This window comes from Suncus etruscus, chromosome 14, assembly GCF_024139225.1.
Source record: "Suncus etruscus isolate mSunEtr1 chromosome 14, mSunEtr1.pri.cur, whole genome shotgun sequence".
Taxonomy (NCBI): Eukaryota; Metazoa; Chordata; class Mammalia; order Eulipotyphla; family Soricidae; genus Suncus; species Suncus etruscus.
Genome location: NC_064861.1, coordinates 41917177 through 41935890, shown reverse-complemented (window position 1 = coordinate 41935890; position 18714 = coordinate 41917177). Strand labels below are relative to the sequence as shown.

The 18714-nt window shown below is 39.1% G+C and overlaps 1 protein-coding gene across 1 annotated transcript in view; it reads left to right on the top strand.

The window, feature by feature from the left end:
* ABCC11 (ATP binding cassette subfamily C member 11) overlaps window positions 1–18714 on the top strand; it is a 152133-nt gene that overhangs the window by 41111 nt on the left and 92308 nt on the right. The window contains exons 13-19 of the mRNA XM_049787396.1: window positions 106–178; window positions 2735–2938; window positions 3948–4082; window positions 4165–4261; window positions 12238–12333; window positions 14942–15045; window positions 17183–17380. Coding sequence (XP_049643353.1) covers window positions 106–178; window positions 2735–2938; window positions 3948–4082; window positions 4165–4261; window positions 12238–12333; window positions 14942–15045; window positions 17183–17380 — 907 coding nt within the window. The remainder of the gene's footprint in view (window positions 1–105; window positions 179–2734; window positions 2939–3947; window positions 4083–4164; window positions 4262–12237; window positions 12334–14941; window positions 15046–17182; window positions 17381–18714) is intronic.

Genomic DNA, 18714 nt, shown 5'->3' with positions numbered 1-18714 from the left:
CAGTAAAGGGTAGCCACTACCTATATACAAACTTTTGAAGAGCAGAATATAAGAACTTTCTCTTTCTGGTCCAGCCACCTATGCTTTCAGCTCCCATCTTTGCAGGTACCTCCAGGTTCTCAGTTGCTGTTCCCTGACCCAGGACGTGAAGATGCTGCCCTTTGGAGACATGACACAGGTAGGTAGGAGGCATGCCCATTATCCCATCACTCACTTCCAGCCAACTCTGTTGTGGTCTTTGTAATGGTGTCCTCTGGTAGCACAGGAACCTTACCTCTTCCTTCTCAAAGCACCGTTTATGTCCACTGAGGGAGAGAAATGATTTTTCATCTTACTGTCAGAGTTGGGAATGAAGCACCCTTATCTAAAGAACAGAGAAATTTCCCATGCTATATCTCCAGCCCCCCAATTCCTTCTGGAGCAAATCAGAGACCCTGTGAAAATAAAAGATCCATATTCTTTTTGCATATACAGCCAACATGAATAACTCTGGCCATCATTCCTTTGCTGGTTGGCACATCAGTCATGTCCCCCTACAGTAGCATTTTGATTTTCAATTCCTGATAATTTACTATCTTCCAGATATTCAATAATTTAATAATGAATGATAAGAGTTCACCTTCTTTAATTCACATACAACTCTTTTAAGTAAAAGACAGATTTGTAGCCTTGATCATGCTCACCAATAATAGCTCATGAGTCTTTTTTTTTTTTTTTTGGTTTTTTGGGCCACACCCGTTAGATGCTCAGGGGTTACTCCTGACTACGAGCTCAGAAATTGCCCCTGGCTTGGGGGGACCATATGGGACACCGGGGGATCGAACCGTGGTCCTTTCCTTGGCTAGCGCTTGCAAGGCAGACACCTTACCTCTAGCGCCACCTCGCCGGCCCCTCATGAGTCTTTTGAGTACTTTCTATGTAAATGTTCACTATGTTCACTGTTCTATGTTCACTGTTCTAGGAACTCAAATGTCATAGTAAGCCTCATGGGAAAACTCAGTGGGGGTGTAATTTCAGTTCTTTTGCACCCCTTTCTTCTATTTTTTCTGTTTTATTGTTGTATCATACTTGGTGGTGCTCAGAACTTACTCCTGCATACACTCAGGGATTACTTCTGGCAGGCTCAAGGAACCAAGACAGGTGCTGATATAGAACCAAGAGTGGTCACAAACAAAGTCATGTACTGGCTATAATATATCTCTAGTCCCTTATTATTTATTAAAGATTGTAGGTCCATGAGGGCAGTTACCTCGTTGATTTTGTTGGTGATTGTCTCTTCAGTAGGAAGAGGACAATTTTGTGTGTAATTGGTACCAACAAGAATATTGACCTCAGGGCCAGAGATAGCATGGAGGTAAGGCGTTTGCCTCTCATGCAGAAGGTCATCAGTTCGAATCCCGGTGTCCCATATGGTCCACTGTGCCTGCCAGGAGCAATTTCTGAGCATAGAGCCAGGAATAACCCCTGAGCACTGCCGGGTGTGTCCCAAAAATCACACACAAAAAAAAAAAAAAAGAAAAAAAAAGAATATTGACCTCATCCAGTTGCTTTGAGAGAATGCTTTGATAATTTTCAATATACTCAATCTACTAATCTACTCCAATATTCAATATCCAATACTCAATACTCAATATTCTCATTATACCCCAGCATAGAGTAGCTATTATCCTCTCTTCTTTAGAGTAGAATTTTATAAGTATTTGCTGAAAGAGCACATTAGCAGAAAACAGCCTAAGCTAGCCTAGGCCAGATGGAGCAGCTGAGCCTGGGTTATACAGTGGTGAACTGGAGGCAGAGTAGTGCCTAAAAGTCACTGAGTTGCCTTTTAAATGCAGGTAATTCTCTATGAGACTTTAAGAATTTTGCCACACTAGTGGTTGGAATTGACACTGGTAATGGGATTGGTGTTGAAAAAAATCCTAAACTCAATCATCAATAACTTTGTAAATCATTGTTCTATAAATAATAAAAAAATTTTGAAAAGGGTTTATGGTAAGTAGGGTTTGGGGTTAAATCCTGAGACGAAGGTTCTCAAAACCTGGCTGAGTGCTGAACTGATCAGCATTCCTAGAAAGCAGATTTGCCAAGGGGCCCCAACATGCTGCTGTCTACTCAGTGGCCTGCACTTTCTGTATGTTGTATTCCCACCCTACAGCACTAGCACCTTTCCCAGAATCGTGGGTCTGTCCTTATAGATGACTTGGTGTGAAGAGCCTTTAGCTAGCCAGTAATTGATTCTGTCAAGTAGACAGCTGTAGTCAATGGAGATTTAAGGCCTGAGTAGGATGAAAGAGAAGTGCTATTTATGATTACTTTTATTATCTGTGTGATTAAGTTTTAATAGAACTCCCTAAAGACAAATAGAAATTTAGAAATTCTAAACTATGAGTTCTAAAATTTTAACTAGCTAGGGGAGTTGTGGCAATAGGTCCCTGTGCTGCCTTTAAAATGCAGACAATTCTTTATGAAACTCCAAGAATTTATGGCACACTGGTGGTGGAAGTTGACATTGGTGGTAGGAGTGGTGTTGAAAAATATCCCAACACTCAATCAGCAATATCTTTGTAAGTTATGGTTCTTTACATTAAAAAATAATTTTTAATGTTAGCAGAGCTGAATCATGAGATGTCCAGGAGTGTGAAGCAAGGGGTTCAGTATGTCACTCCTAAATAGTTTGAGCACTCCAGCTGAGCCCATCCTGTAGACTTGCTGATCTCTGGCTGCATCTCTGCAGATCGGGGAGCGTGGCATCAATCTCTCTGGAGGGCAGAAGCAGCGGATCAGTCTGGCCCGTGCCGTCTACTCAGATCGTGAGATCTTACTGCTCGATGATCCCCTGTCAGCGGTGGACCTGCAAGTGGGGAAGCATATCTTTGAGGAATGCATTAAGAAGGTGCTACGGGGAAAGACAGTGATCCTTGTCACCCACCAGTTGCAGGTGATCATCATTGTCAGACTACAATGACAGATAATATAGGCCTCCCCAAAAAACTACTACTACAGGGTACCATTCAGAAATTAGAGCTCTTTATTTGAAGCTCAGTTCCCCAATCTTGAGGCCCATTATAAAGAACTTAGATTTTCTTTGATCAATTTCCTTTGGTAAGTAAGAGTTCTGCCTAAATTAAATCAATTTTTTAATATATTTCTTTATTGCCACTCTTGTAATACTCAGGGATTGTTCTCAGGTATTGTTTCTCATAGGACTCAGGATTTTATGTGGTGCTAGGGATCGAACTGGGGTTGGCAGCATGCAAAATAAGCATCTTGTCTCTTAATATCTTCTGACCTACTAAAACAAATTTTAAGGTTTTCTTTATCGTCAACTTTTTCTGATAGCATCTATCAATTTTACAAAAAATAAAAAATAAAAGTATATTTCTCAAATGTTCTTGGACCAAGTACAGTGGCCAGGTAAATTTCCAAAGAAAGGCCTTCACCAGCATCATCATTATTTATTCTTCTATGTTGATTTTATAATTTTTGGCTTATAAAATATAATCTAATCTATCATACATATTATATTATTTTTAAGATAAAATATATTTAAAAGTTGGGGCTGGCGTGGTGGCACAGAGCAGTAAGACATCTGGCTGCCGGCGCTTGCTTAGGACAGACCGCGGTTCGATTCCCCCGGCATCCTATATGGTCCCCCCAAGCCAGGAGCCATTGCTGCCCACATAGCCAGGAGTAACCCTTGGTCATCACCGGGTGTGGTCCAAAAACCCAAATATACATCATCCCCTTCCAATTTTATATGACAGTTTCTTTTTACCAACAAAGGCTGATAATGGCTCAATCAACAAAGGCTTTTCAACTTTTGCCAACTGTTTCAATTTTAACATACTATTTCATTTTGATTTAATTTAGCATTTACCTTGTGAATAATAAAGATGAACATCTTTTTTTTTATGTTTACTGAAGACCATGTTTCTTTAACTGTTCAGTATTTAGAGTTTTGTGACCAGATCATTTTGCTAAGAGAGGGGAAAATATGTGAAAAAGGAACTCACAGTGAACTTCTACAGAAACAGGGGCAATATACCAAACTCATCCAGAAGACCTTCAGGAAAGCCAAACAGGTGATTTTCAACCCTACCCCCACTAGCCTTCCTGTATCCTAGGGAGGAACACTCCTGTATTTAAGACATGTTTTCTTCCCAGGCCGAGCGGAAGGACACAGCTAAGATAGCAAAGGAGCCACTAGAGGAAGCTCAGGTGCAGACCATGTCCCAGGAAGACACTACCAAGGAGAATGCTGGTAAAAGGGTCGAGGTGGGCCAGGAATGTCTGTTCTGCACATTCTCCAGAGTGTTGGCATTGTCTCCACATGACAGCCTAGTTTCTGACCATCCTCTTTAGTAGCCTGAACATCTCACACATGTGTTATATATGCAAGAAGTGAAGGGCTATGAGGATGTAGATTCTGAAGTCCCATAGGTAATGAGTGCTGTTGGAGGGGACAAGTAATCATGTGAGATAGAGCAAAATGAGGGACAACTTTATCATAGAGTAGCAGAAATGAAAAACTTTGCTAGACCTCTGGACATTCATTATTTCCCCATAAGTTGAAAGTAATTACATTAGAATAATAATTAATTTTGTTCTGTTCAGTTTTAAAGTTTAGAAGGTCCAGTTCTTGCTCTTTTCTGAACAGATAAATTTCACTTTTTTAACTTAATTTAATATTTTTGAGGATTGAAAAATTTTCATTTTAATATTTGTGCTTTTTTAATGTGAGTTTTGATACTGGGCATAGATTACTTTAATTTAGTTTAATTTTTTAATATTAACATGTTTTAAATATTTATATAAATACCAGAAATAATGCAAATAGATAATAGATTATTATCTATTATTAGGTTATTATATTATGATTATTATACTAATAGATTATATAATAGATTATTGCCTATTATAATGCAAATAGATAATAATAATGCAAAAAAGATAATAGATAAAAAGATAATAGATAGATAATAGATAATATAATATCTGAAAATAATATAATATGGTTCACCATTAATATTTAACAAATAGTGTTTTGTTATATTGGCTTCAAAATATTTTTACACGAATATGATAAATTAATTTTATTTTTATTTAAAGCTCAAGAGTGATTTATTTTTATTTTTATTTATTTTTATTTTGCATTTGTCTTTTAAAAATAATTTATTTAAACACCATGATTAAATACATAATTGTAGTTGGGTTTCAGTCATAACAAGAACACCCCCCTTCACCGTGCAACCTTTCCATCACCAATGCCCCCATATCCCACCTGTATTTGAGACAGGCTTTCTACATCCCTCATTTACTGACATTGTTATGATAGTTCTCAGCATAGTTATTTCTTTAACTGCACTCATCACTTTTTGTGGAGAGCGTCATATCTTGAGTTGGTCCTTCCGGCCCTCATCTCTGGGTATTATTTAAATGTCTTTAATTTTTCTTAAAACCCATAGGTGAGTGAAACTCTTCTGTCTGTCTGTCTGTCTGTCTCTCTCTCCCTCTGACTAATTTCACTCAGCATAATAGATTCCATGTACATCCATGTATAGGAAAATTTCATGACTTCATCTCTCCTGATGGCTGCATAATATTCCTTTTGTTGTTGTTGTTATTGTTGTTTATGCTCAGAAATCGCTCCTGGCAGGCTTGGGAGACCATATGGGATGTGGGGATTTGAACCACTGTCCTTCTGCATGCAAGGCAAACGCCCTACCTTCATGCTATCTCTCTAGCCCTGCAAAATATTCCATTGTGTATATGTACTATAGTTTCTTTAGCCATTCATCTGTTGAAAGGTATCTTGATTGTTTCTGGAGTCTGGTTATTGTAAAAAGTGCTGCAATGAATATAGGTGTGAGGAAGGGATTTTTGAATTGCATTTTTGTTTTCCTAGGGTATATCTCTAGGAGTGGTATATCTGGATCAAATGGGAGCTCAATTTCCAGTTTTTTGAGGAATCTCCATATTGTTTTCCATAAGGGCTGGACTGGATGGCATTCCCACCAGCAATGAATGAGAGTTTCTTTCAGCCCTCATCCCTGCCAGCACTAATTGTTCTTGTTCTTTGTGATGTGTGCCAATCTCCATGTGTGAGATGGTACCTCATTGTAGTTTTGATTTGCATCGCCCCGATGATTAGTGATGTGGAACATTTTTTCATGTGCCTTTTGGCCATTTGTATTTTTTCTTTGAGAAATTGTTCATTTCTTCTCCCCATTTTTTGATGGGGTTATATATATTTTTTCTTGTTAAGTACTGTCAGTATCTTGTATATCTTAGATATTAGCCCCTTATCTGATGGGTATTGGGTGAATAACTTCTCCCATTCTGTGAGTGGCTTTTATATCCTAGGCATGATTTCCTTTGAAGTGCAGAAGTTTCTCAGCTTATTATAGTCCCATTTGTGTATCTGCTTCGACTTGTTTGGAGAGTGCTGTTTCTTCCTTGAAGATGCCTTTAGTTTCAATGTCCTGAAATGTTTTACCTACGTATTGTTCTATATACCTTATGGTTTCAGGTATGATATCAAAGTCTTTAATTCATTTGCATTTGACCTTGGTGCATGGTATTAGCTGGAGGTCTGAGTTAAGTTTTTTGCAAGTGGCTGAGTTTCCCTTGCTCCATTTTGCATTTCTTGCCCCTTTACCAAAGATTAACTGATTGTATATCTGGGGAGCATTCTCTGAATACTCTAGTCTATTCCACTGATCTGAGGGTCTGTCTTTATTCCAATACCATCTATTTAATGACTATTGCTTTGTAATACAATTTAAAGTTGGGAAAGTGATGCTTCCCATATTTCTTTTCCCAAGGGTTTCTCTAACTATTCTTGGGTGTTTATTGTTCCAGATGAATTTCAAGAGTGTTTGATCCACTTCTAAAACCTAAATACAAACATGTTTTTAATTATGGTGCTGAACAAAGACAGTATAATAAAAAGAACAAATAAAAAAAAATCTTCAGTCCATATTCCTTTTTCTTTTTTACTTTTTTCTTTCTCCTCTTCTTTATCTAATTCTTCTTTCTCCCTTTCATCCTTTTCTTCTTCCTCCTCTTCTTCTACTTCTTCCTCTTTTTTCTTTCTCCTCCTCTTCATTTTCTTCCTCTTCTTCCACTTTTTCCTGTTCTTGTCTTCTTTTTTCTTCTCTTCTTTTCCCTCTTCCTTTTTCTTCTTTCTCTTTGTTTTCTTCCTCCTCTTCTTCCTTTTCTTCTTCTTTCTCTTCTTCCTCCTCTTCTTCCTTTTCTTATTTTTCTTTTTCCTCTTCTACTTCCTCCTTCTCTTTTTTCTTTCTCTTCTTTTTTATTCTTCTTTCCCTTCTTCCTCTTCTTTTTACTCCTCTTTCTTTTCTCACACTTCTTCCAACTCTTCTTAATATTTTCTTTCTGAGTCTCTGGGACTTCAATGATTCCTGTGTTGCTTCTGTTGAGTTTATCAAAGAGTTCTATTTTCATCTGTTCACATTTTTGATCTGATCATTTGTCTGATCATTTGCTTTAAGGTTCTTTTCCAATATCTTCTGCTGTATGGAGTTGTTCTGCATTTCATCCTCTGGCTTACTAACCCCATCTTCAGATGCTGTTACTCCCTTGGAAAAGCTTTCCATTGAGGTGTTCATTTCACCTACTGAGTTTTTCAGACCTGTTGTTTCAGTTTAGAGTTTTCTGAGTTCTATCATTGTGGTCTGTTCAGCTTGATCTATGCTTGCTTTGAGTTCTTTGAGCATCCCCCATAATAATACTCTAAAAGAGAGGTTTTTCAGGTCATCTTCATTCTCTATGCGTGGTTTTGTCCTGTAGTTTCCCCATTGCAACACTTGGTTTTTACTATGTGCTGTGCTGGAGTTCGTGATTAGAAGATGCAAGTGATCGAGGAGCAAAGCGAACGGTGGTCCACATTATTGGGTGGGGCCCTTACCATGTTTGGACCCGGAGATTGTGTTCAATGGCATCTTCTTGGCTGTTTTGTGCAGAAAAGTCTCAAATATATATTGGGGAGGGGGTCACACCCGGCAATGCACAGGGGTTACTCCTGGCTCCACGCTCAGAAATTGCTCCTGGCAGGCTTGGGTACCATATGGAATGCCGGGATTCGAACCAATGACTGTTTGCATGAAAGGCAAACGCCTTACTTCCATGCTATCTCTCTGGCCCCCAAAATATTTTAAATTACTTTATTTAAACACTGTGGCTACAAGTTCTCTCATTATATAGTTGGTTTTTTGTTTGTTTGTTTTGTTTGTTTTTAGGTCATACCCAGCAGTGCTCAGGGGTTACTCCTGGCTTCAAGCTCAGAATTCGCTTCTGGCAGGCTTGGGGGACAATATGGAATGCTGAGATTCAAACCACTGTCCTTCTGCATGCAAAGCAAATGCCCCACCTCCATGCTATCTCTCTGACCCCAATAGTTGGGTTTTATCTTTTTCACAGTTGTAATGTTATTTATGATTGAATTTAGCCATACAATGTACAACAACCTCCATTAGTGCACAGCTACCAGTTTCCCTCTTACTATCCTCCCCTGCCTGCTTCTGAGGCAGACATTTCTCTCTCTCTCTCTCTCTCTCTCTCTCTCTCTCTTTCACACACACACACACACACACACACTTTTCTACCCCCTTTAGACACAGTGGTTTGCAATATTGTTAATAATGGGGTATCATGCATATCACTTTATCCCCTTTCAGAATCCAGGTCTTGCCTAGAGTGATCATTTTTAACTCTCATTGTCAAAGTGGTCCCTTCTTTCTCTGCACACTAACTGCACTCCCCACTACTATTTGTGGCAAGCTTCATACCATGGACTGATCCTCCTGGCCCTCATTTTTATTGTTTCTGAATATTATTACCATGCTATCTTTTTCTTTTTCCTATTACACAAATGAGTGACATTATTCTATGTTTATCTATCACTCTCTGACTCATTTCATTCACTATAATATTCTCCATACATAAAGCAAATTTCATGACTTCATTTTTCCTAACAATTGCATAATATTCCATTATGTAGATATACCTTAGTTTCTTTATCCATTCATTTGTTCTTGAACATTTGGGTTGTTTCCAGGTTCTGGCTATTGTGAATAGTGTTGCAATAAATATAGGATTGCAGAAGCTCCTAGGGTATATTCCTGGGAGTAGTGTTGCTGGATCATATAGATGCTCAATTTCCGGTTTTTTTTTTTTTGAGGAATTGAGGAATATCCATGTTATTTTCCAAGAAGGCGACCAGCCTACATTACTACCAGCAGTAAATGAGCATCTCTCTCACTTCTCCACATCTGTTTCAGCACTGGTTGTTTTTGTTCTTTGTGATGTGTGCCAGTTGCTATTTAGCTCTACCACTCCTTTATGCCACCATTGTACCTTGCTTCTCTATTCCTGATTTTTGTTGTTTCCCATCTTTTTTTTTCCTTCTTTCTATTTCTTCTTCCTATACTCCTGTACCAAGGGTAATCTAGGCATACCCTTTTTTTCAAACAGGAGCAACTTTAATAATACTTGCATATCTGAATTCTAGTGGAAATGAATGAAATAAGGGATAGGAGAGCCTTGTCTCATTCATATCACCAGGTGGGTTTTCAGCTACAAATATAAAAACTGATGTGGGTAGAAAAATAATTTACTAGCATGAAAGAGGGCAGATCACAGAATGAAAGGAAAAGTTAAAGAACCAGGCCTCAATAACTTTGGATTCTAGGGAGAGGAATAAGTACAAAAGTTTTTGAAGAAAACATGTTCCAAATGATTTCCATCTTAGTGAATTTTTTCAAGATTAAAATTTCAGACAGAGAGCATTCTTACCTAGGAAAAACTGGGGTGCTATTATAAGACAAGTGTCAATAAAGATGTACCACATATCCCATAATGATGCTTCCCATAATTGTTGTTATTGGCAGCATCTTCTGGTTTCTCTCAGCTAGAATATGCCTAGACTGGTTTGAGAGCTAGTGATTTTAAGAGCTGTCTCAAAAACATTGCAGAAACCTTTTATAGGGCAAAGGAGGAAACAGATAAATAAAGTGATCTGATGTTACAGAATATCATGATGATAATTCTGTTCTTGTTAATTTTATTGATTTACCATGAATTCCAAAAATTGGGTTTCAGGGGTACAATATTGCATCATTAATCCCTTCACCTACATCCATTTTCTCCCACAATGTCCCCAGTTCTCTGTCACCCCAGCAGCCTGCCTCTATGGCAAGTGTTTTTCCCTCTATTTTTCCTTTTAGGCACTGTAATTTACAATACTGTTACTGATAGAATATCATGCATGTCACTTTACCTCATTTAAGCACCAGTCCTCATCCAGAGTGACCACTTTCTTCTATCTTGTCACAGGGTTCATTACATGTCCTTCAATAGTGACAAGCTTCATATTAAGAACCTATATATTGTATATAACTGAGCTTATTCTGTCTCTGTCCCACTCCATCTGACTTATTTCACTCTTTATGATACTCTCCACATGCATGAATATGTCAACAAACTGCATGACTTAATTTTTTCTTATAGTTAAGTAGCATTTATTTCACTGTGTATATGTACCATAGCTTCTTTATCCAGTCAACTGTGACTGGGGACGTGGGATGTTTCCAAGCATGATGATAATTCTGGAATTCAGATTTTCTGGAAGCAGGTTATTGCTTTATTCATTTTTTTGTTGCTGTTACTGAACAAAGTTTTGATACTTGTCATTTGAAGGCCAGAGGTAACAGTTGATGTAAGAGTTGGAGAGGGCAAAGAGAAAGGTGGGAGGGAAATGAGGACATTGGTGGTGGGAAAAGTGCACTGCTGGAGGGTGTTGTACAATATATGACTGAAACTCAATCATGAACAACATTATAATTATATATCTCATGGTGATTCAGTTGAATAATTTATTTTAATAAGAATCAGAAAGATAGTACAGTGGGTACCATCTTGCATGCACCTTACCTTGATTGATCCCTGGCATTGCTGAGCACAGAGTCTGAAGTAAGACCTGAGTACTACCAGTTGTGGCCCAGTTCTGACCCCTAATGTTGATATGAGTAAAAAATGTTGATATAAGTAATAAAGAGATTATTCAAGGAATAACAATATGAGAAGATGGTAGATTACTCTTCTACTCTGATTAGAGCTAGTTGTTTGAATTTGAAGCTCACCACAAAGAGTGGTGAACTCTGTTAGGTAAATAACTACACTAACAACTAACATGACAATGTTAAAGAATGAGAGAAGTGGAGTGCCTGTCATGAGTACAGGCAGGGGTGGGGGAGGAGGAAGGCATTGGTGATGGGAATGTTCACTGGTGATGGGGGGTGTTCTGTTTATAACTCAAACCCAACTACAAACATGCTTGTAACCATGGTGCTTAAATAAAGATTTATATTAAAAAATTTCAAAAAACCGGGGCCAGAGAGATGACATGGAGGTAGGGCATTTGCCTTGCATGCAGAAGGACAGTGGTTCAAATCTCGGCATCCCATATGGTCCCCTGAGCCTGCCAGGAGCGATTTCTGAGCATAGAGCCAGGAGTAACCCCTAAGCACTGCTGGGTGTGATCCAAAAACAAAAAAAAAATTAAAAAAAAGAAAGAGCCAGTTGTTTGGAAAATAAGAGGAAATTTATAGTTATTGATAGATTATGAGGGAGTTCTGTCTTGAGGCCAGTTGGGATGGTTCCTATGGCCAGTGGAGCCTTTGAAGACATTTGTTTCTTGTGATCTAATCAAGGAATCATCTCTCCCCAGAGTATGCATAATGTTCTTCTATAAGGCTTTTTTTTCTCCCTTAACCCCACCCATTCATAACTGGACCAGATTCGACATCAAACACATAGATCATAAGAACATCTCTTAGGATGAGGGGCAGGCAAAACTTAGGGGAAAGAGGTACTAGAAGCATTTATGCAAGGAGCAAATGGAGACTCTAATGCTCAATTACAGGCCAAACTTATAAACTTCTCTAAATCCATCAAGTTCTTGGGAACTTGATGCTTCTAAGGCTTATAGAATGACTGGGAATAGGCCCCTTTTATAGACTTTAGGGTCCAAGTCAAAGATTAACTTTAGCATCGATTTCAGGGAAAATAGACTGATTGAGTCAAATACACTAAGGGCATTGTAGCTTTAGGTGAAAATGTGAAAAAAATTGGAAGGTAGGGCAGAAGGCTTGCAAAAGAGAATCAGAACCCTAAAGGAAAAGCAAGTGATGCAGACCACTAGTCTTTTTTCTTATTCAGAGACTGTGCTGGAAAATAAGATTATAAATGAGGAAAACATGGAAGAAGGTCTCTTGAAATTCAGTGTCTACCACCACTACATCCAGGCAGCTGGAGGTAAGTTCTGCCAGGCACAAATAGGCCAGAGACTCTATACCTTCAACTGGGTCTAATTGGAAATGTGAGGTCATGAAAAGTGGAGCGGTACCAATGAGTTAAGCCATCCAGGGGCTTAACCATATACTAACTACTAGCCACATTTGAGAATTTCCATAAAACAGGGACAGGAATTTCTGTTTGTTTGGTGTTTTGGGGGGCACACCTGGTGATGCTCAGGAGTTAGTCCTAGCTTTGTGCTCAGAAATTACCCCTGGCAGGCTCCAGGGACCATATGGTATGCCAAGGATTGAACCCATGTAAATGTCCTACCTACTGAACTGTTACACCAACCTCAGGGATAGAAATTTCTAACTCAGGAACAATGTCTATACTAAGCACAATGCCTAACTCAGAGTACATAAACAATATTTAGCACATAAAAAAGAGGCTGCTGTCATTTTAAGCATGACACGTGGGGGGTCTCTCTGGAGCCCACAGTGAGGAGGGTGGGAAAAAAAGGGCCACAAAGAATCAGCAGGAGCTGTAGCTGCAACTTCTTGCCAGTACTCCTGCTTGAGGACACTACCTGATCCCTGATTGCTACAAACCATTTCTCAGATTCCACAAGACCATAATGAGGGATGAAAATGTGCCCTGGATTTTAACCTTCATCATACTATCTTAAAAACTTAATGGGGGGGGGGGCAGAGAGATAGCATGGAAGTAAAGTGTTTGCCTTGTGTGCAGAAGGATGGTTGTTCAAATCCTGGCATCCCATATGATCCCCCGAGCCTGCCAGGAGCGATTTCTGAGTGTAGAGCCAGGAGTATCCCCTGAGTGTTGCCAGGTGTGATCCAAAAACCAAACCAAACCAAACCAAAACAAAAACCTTAATGGGCTATCTATATTTTCTTTTTCTTTGTATGTTTCTGTAGATGCAATTCCTTAATAGTTATAACTATTATTGTTATTTTCATATGTAGAAGTAGACTCCCCCATCCTTTTTATTTTGTTGATCTGCTTAATAGAAAATTCTAGTAGAAAAGTCTTGCTTGGGATATGAGCTCAGGTCCAAACCATGACATAGAGATTGTTATTTTTAACCACAAATGCACCAGTTATATAATATGACATTGTTCCTTTCTGCATAGGCACACTAAAGTGGGGAAATCTTATGTATAGAATGAAGTTCTTACCTAATAGGAATAAGAACCCATAAGTTTTATAGTGCAGGGGCATCTTCCACCCTGAACATTAGTCATGGAGATTTGACTTAGGCTTCAATCGATCAGACAATGACCATCTACCCCAAACTCCAGATATCAACATTAGAACTGGTACAGTTCCCTCCCCCAGCACCAGGAATCAAACTCCCCTTGGGGGAAACCCTAGTATCATTCTGGCACCAAATTGCTCCAGGGTAGATTTATATGACACCTTGATTTGAGGAAACAACAACAATTTGATCCAAGAGCATATTTCCCTACACCATCACCTAACAGTGAGATAAAATCAAGAAGAGTCTCTGTCCTAGGATCTGGGCAAAACCCAAGATCTCTAATTATAGAAGACTGGCTACAACAACTGTGACTGAGCAGAACTTTTCCTTGGACCATAAAGAAAGATTTTACCCTAGGCTCCTTCCATGATCTGTGCAAAAACCACGATCTCTAATAACAGAAGACTGATTTTGACAACCACAACTGAACAGAACTTCTCCAGACACCATAAATAAAGACCTTGGAGTTGGACAACCAACATGCCTGGAGCCTATAGTTGGTCTTAAAGCAGAATGCTTCATGTGGAGATACCCTGATCTCTTAGGCCAAGGAAATTTTCTTTCAATTTTCCCAATGTTTACTGCATCTATGCAACAAAACGAAACAAAAAACTTGCCACACCTGCCCTCCATTTTTCTTTCTTTTAATTTTATTTATATATTCTATAAAAGGGTCTTCTGCTTTATTTTTTTACAGAATCTTAGAATTTGGATATATTGTTCTGCCTCATATCTTTATACAAATTGAGAAAAGAAAAAAAAAGTGGATGGGACCCAGGGGCTGTAGCAATGAGTAAACAAAAGTTCAGATCTAAATACCCAAGTCCAAGTCAATGACAATAGAATCAAGAGACCCAAACTATAACAAGATAACCACAAAATGGACCTGCTACACTAGTAGTCCAGGGGCCTAAGAGTGGAGGTATGGGATGCATACTGGGAACTATGGTGGATGGAGGTCAACACCAGTGGTGGGAATGGCCCTAATTTACTGTCACTATATGCCTTAAACACAACTATAAAAGACTTGTAATTCACAATGGTCTCAATAAAAATTTTTTAAAAAGTTAAAAAAATGAATGAATGACACTTGGGATCTGCATGAAAACTATTTTTTCTCTAAAATATTGTTTATGCACCAGCCTCAAACAGGATGCTGACACCTGTTGGTGTGTTTTGTCTTCTAGCAGTCCAGTGACTTGAGCAGAACAGCAGCATGTATGGGATAGGGGTGCATGCACAGGCATGGGCATCAGTTCTTCTTTGCTCAGTATTGATTAAGGTTTTGGAATTCTCAGAGTTGTGGGGCCCCTTCTGATGGCAATGAACATCTTCTTCACCTCCCAGGTTACATGGTCTCTATTGTGGTTTTACTTCTCATGCTGCTCATCGTCTTCCTCACACTCTTCAACTTCTGGTGGCTGAATTACTGGCTGGAGCAGGGAACTGGGGTAAGTGACTAATGGGAGAGGGATGTTTCTGTGCTTGTGTGAAATTGGTGTCTGTAACTCCTTGGATGATGCAGTTTGGCATCAAAAACTTTCCAGGTCTCAATCATGCCATGATTACTCTTCAAAGCCTCTTTGGGAGTTTGCTATCACTGTCCATAATTTTATATGTTGGAGCAGTGCTCAGGGAAAATCAAGAACTTATCCTGGTCTTGAACTTGGTAGATGGAATGCATGCCATGATTTTCATTTCTCCACTTGATTAACTTTAGTGTCATGAGTCAGGCAGGACTTGCTCAGCAAAACAAGTCACTTCAAGTGTCTAGAACTTCCAGAGTTTGTCGTGAAATTTGAGGCCACACACTCTGGGAAGATACAAGAAGACACTCCAGGACTTCAGCAGAGCAGGAGGCAGCTGATTGCGTGTCCCAGGACTCACACACATATACTGTCACCATCAATACTGTGTTGTCAGCATCAAACCTTCTCTTCCAACTTTACATTTGTGGGGAGTAACTCTCCATTGTGCATTCTAACCCAAAACAGTGCTAGCAAGTCATGGAAACAGAATCCCAAGCTTTTCTGCCTGATGGTGGAGTGTATGCAAAGAGTGTGAAGGCAGTGGAGATAGGAGATGAAATTCTAGTGCCCTTTACATTTTTTTTGTTTTTGAGCCACTACTGGCAGTGCTCAGGGATTACTCCTGGCTCTGTGCTCAGAAATCTCTTCTGACAGGCTCTGGGGACCATCAGGGATGCTGGAGATTGAACCTACTTATGCAAGGCAAATGCCCTAACCTGCTGTGCTATCACTATAGCTCCCCTTTATTTTAAATATTATTTATTAATGAATATTCTAGGGATTTTGGACCACAGTCAACTTGCTCAGGGATTACTCCTGATTTTGTGTACAAGGTTAACTCTAGTAGTGCTTAGGGAATACTGAGGATCAAACTGGGGTTGACCATGCATGTGCAAGGTCATCTCCTGTATTATATATATGGCCCCCTCTAAACACCCATCTCTAATATTAGATTGAAGTAATTTAGTTAACCCTTTCCCACCATGAAGAAGGAATTAAGAGACCAGAGAGATGATAGTACAAGCATGTGCCTTGCATGCTGCCAAGCCTAGTTTGAATCCCTACCTAGTACCACATATGTCCCCTGGGCACTGCGAGGGGTCACCACAAAGGACAGAAACTGGGGTAAACCATGAGCACTGTTGGGTGGGGCCCTCAAAAAAAAGGAAAGAAATAAAGAAATAAAGAAGGAGAAAGGAGGGGAAAAGGAAGGAAAGAAAGAATAAAGAAAGGGAAAAAGAAAAAAGAAAGGGAGCACAGAAGGAAGGCATGAAAAAAGAAAGAAACAGAGAAGCTTCCTTGGAACAGAAGTGCAGAGAGGCATGAGTGAGCTGGGTGGTCAGGTGAAGTTGGTCTGAAATTAATTTGGAGGGGAGAACTGGGATGCGCTTACAGACCAATTATACTTCTGCTACTGGTCCTGGGAACAGATGGGGGATGTAGTTGCTAGGCTACACCTTCTACATCTTCTTACATTTTCTACACTAGAGGGAGAAGAAGGGAAATGCAAAAGCACTAAGCAGCAAAGGTTTAGAGTAGGTATTCTCCTTATACCACCTATGGTGTCTTTTCTGGTCCCCAAATATTGAAAAATAGAAATAACCATTACTTTCTGCTCTTTGCATAACTTAAGATAAACTAAACATAAGAATTTAGTTTTCCAGCACACCAATTTCCAAATTCTTCAGACATCTGGTGGGTGGCCATGTGGATGATTCTTCAACTTGGAAGTTCTCTGAATCTCCTTGCTTTGTCCCATCACAAATGATACTAGAGGATTAGGATGAGGCTGGAAGGCCCAAGTTTCCAACCATGGCTAGTTCTTGCTGGTGATCATACTGAAGTTGGTGGCCAAACCTCTCTTTTGCTACAAGCACACTTGGCTTGGAGTCCAAGAGGCTGGTTTCAAACACAGAAGCAAAAGCAACTAAAAGAATAAAAACTGATTATCATATCCTCTCAGGAAATTACTAGTGTCTGGGGATCTCTGTGCCAGGGACTGGGGGTATTTTGTATGCATGTATTTTGTATTAAACAACACTCCTGTTTTTTCTTAAAGAACAATAGCAGCAGAGAGAGCAACAGGACCACTATGGAATATGGCGACATACTGGACAATCCTCAGCTGCCCTTTTACCAAATGGTGTATGGCCTCATTGCTCCAATTCTGATATTATTAGGGATTTGTTTCTCTGCCATGTATACCAAGCTCACAAAGAAGGCATCCACAACCTTGCACAACAAGCTCTTCAGTAAGGTATGGACCTGAGTGCTGGGCATAGCCTCAGACTGAACCTTGGTCTTGTTTACTTATTTTTTTATTAATTAATATTATTTTTTCATTTCTAGTTTAAAGAAAATTGAGTGCAAAGTGCAGGATTATCCTACACTCTATATAAAACATTTGTTAAAATTGATGAACAGGGGCTGGAGTGGTGGTGCAAGTGGTAGCCTTGCACGTGCTAACCTAGGACAGACCGCGGTTCGATCCCCTGGCATCCCATATAGTCCCCAAAGCCAGGAGCAATTTCTGAATGCATAGCCAGGAGTAACCCTTGAGCATCACTGGTGTGGCCCAAAAAGCAAAAAAAAATTTTGATGAACAATATTAACACATTATTACTAAAGTTTATATTCAGTTCATTATTTTGTATTGTTCTTTTTAGGGTGGTGTGTGTGTGTGTGTGTGTGTGTGTGTGTGTGTGTGTGTGTGTGTGTTTTGCTTTGTTGAAGTTGCATGTTGAACCCAGAGCCTTATAAAAGCAAGGCAAGTTAGAGAAACATCTCCAGCATTACACAATGAGTTTTGATAGATGTTTACCTCTAATTCACCATTTCACTCTATTTCACCATTACTTCTACACAGAATATTTTTGCAACCCTAAAATTTCCCTTTGCTCAACTTGTACATTTCTCCCAGGCTCCAAGCCTTGGCAAACTCTGATTTTTTCCCACTGTCTTCATTGATTTGCCTTTTATAGAACATCAATACAAGTGTATTGGGTCCATCCAAGTAAATGGATAAGATTAGTGAAGAAGGTGGGTAGGTGCATTGAAGCACCTTACCTGTTGTACTATCAGTCTCCAGACATTATTAAGTTAAAAATTAATAGTGTTGTTAGAGGTTCAGATATCTCTATATATAGGGTCCAGTCAGTAGTATATTTCCTTTGGGGATTTCAGGAAAATATTGTCTAGAAACACATGGTTGGACTAATATGATATCACAGTGTGTCTAGTGTGCTAATATTTTCCCTATTTTTGGTATAGCTATAAATTTGAGGAGAGCAGATTAATTTACAGTCCCTGTTCTTTCTACAATTAGATTATGCATAATATTTAGACTCAATATTTAATATAAGAAACATAATCCTTATCTATAGCCATAGTTGAAAGATTCTATGATCAGAATGATTGTACAGTTAGGCGCTTAACTTACATGCTGTCAACTCAAGTTTGATCCCTGGCACCACATATGGTTCCCCAAACTGCTTGGAGAGCAAGGACTAAGATCTGAGCAGAGCTGAGTATGATACAAACATAACAAAATAAAAATAGATTCAATGGCTTTAGGGACAAAATTATGCATCT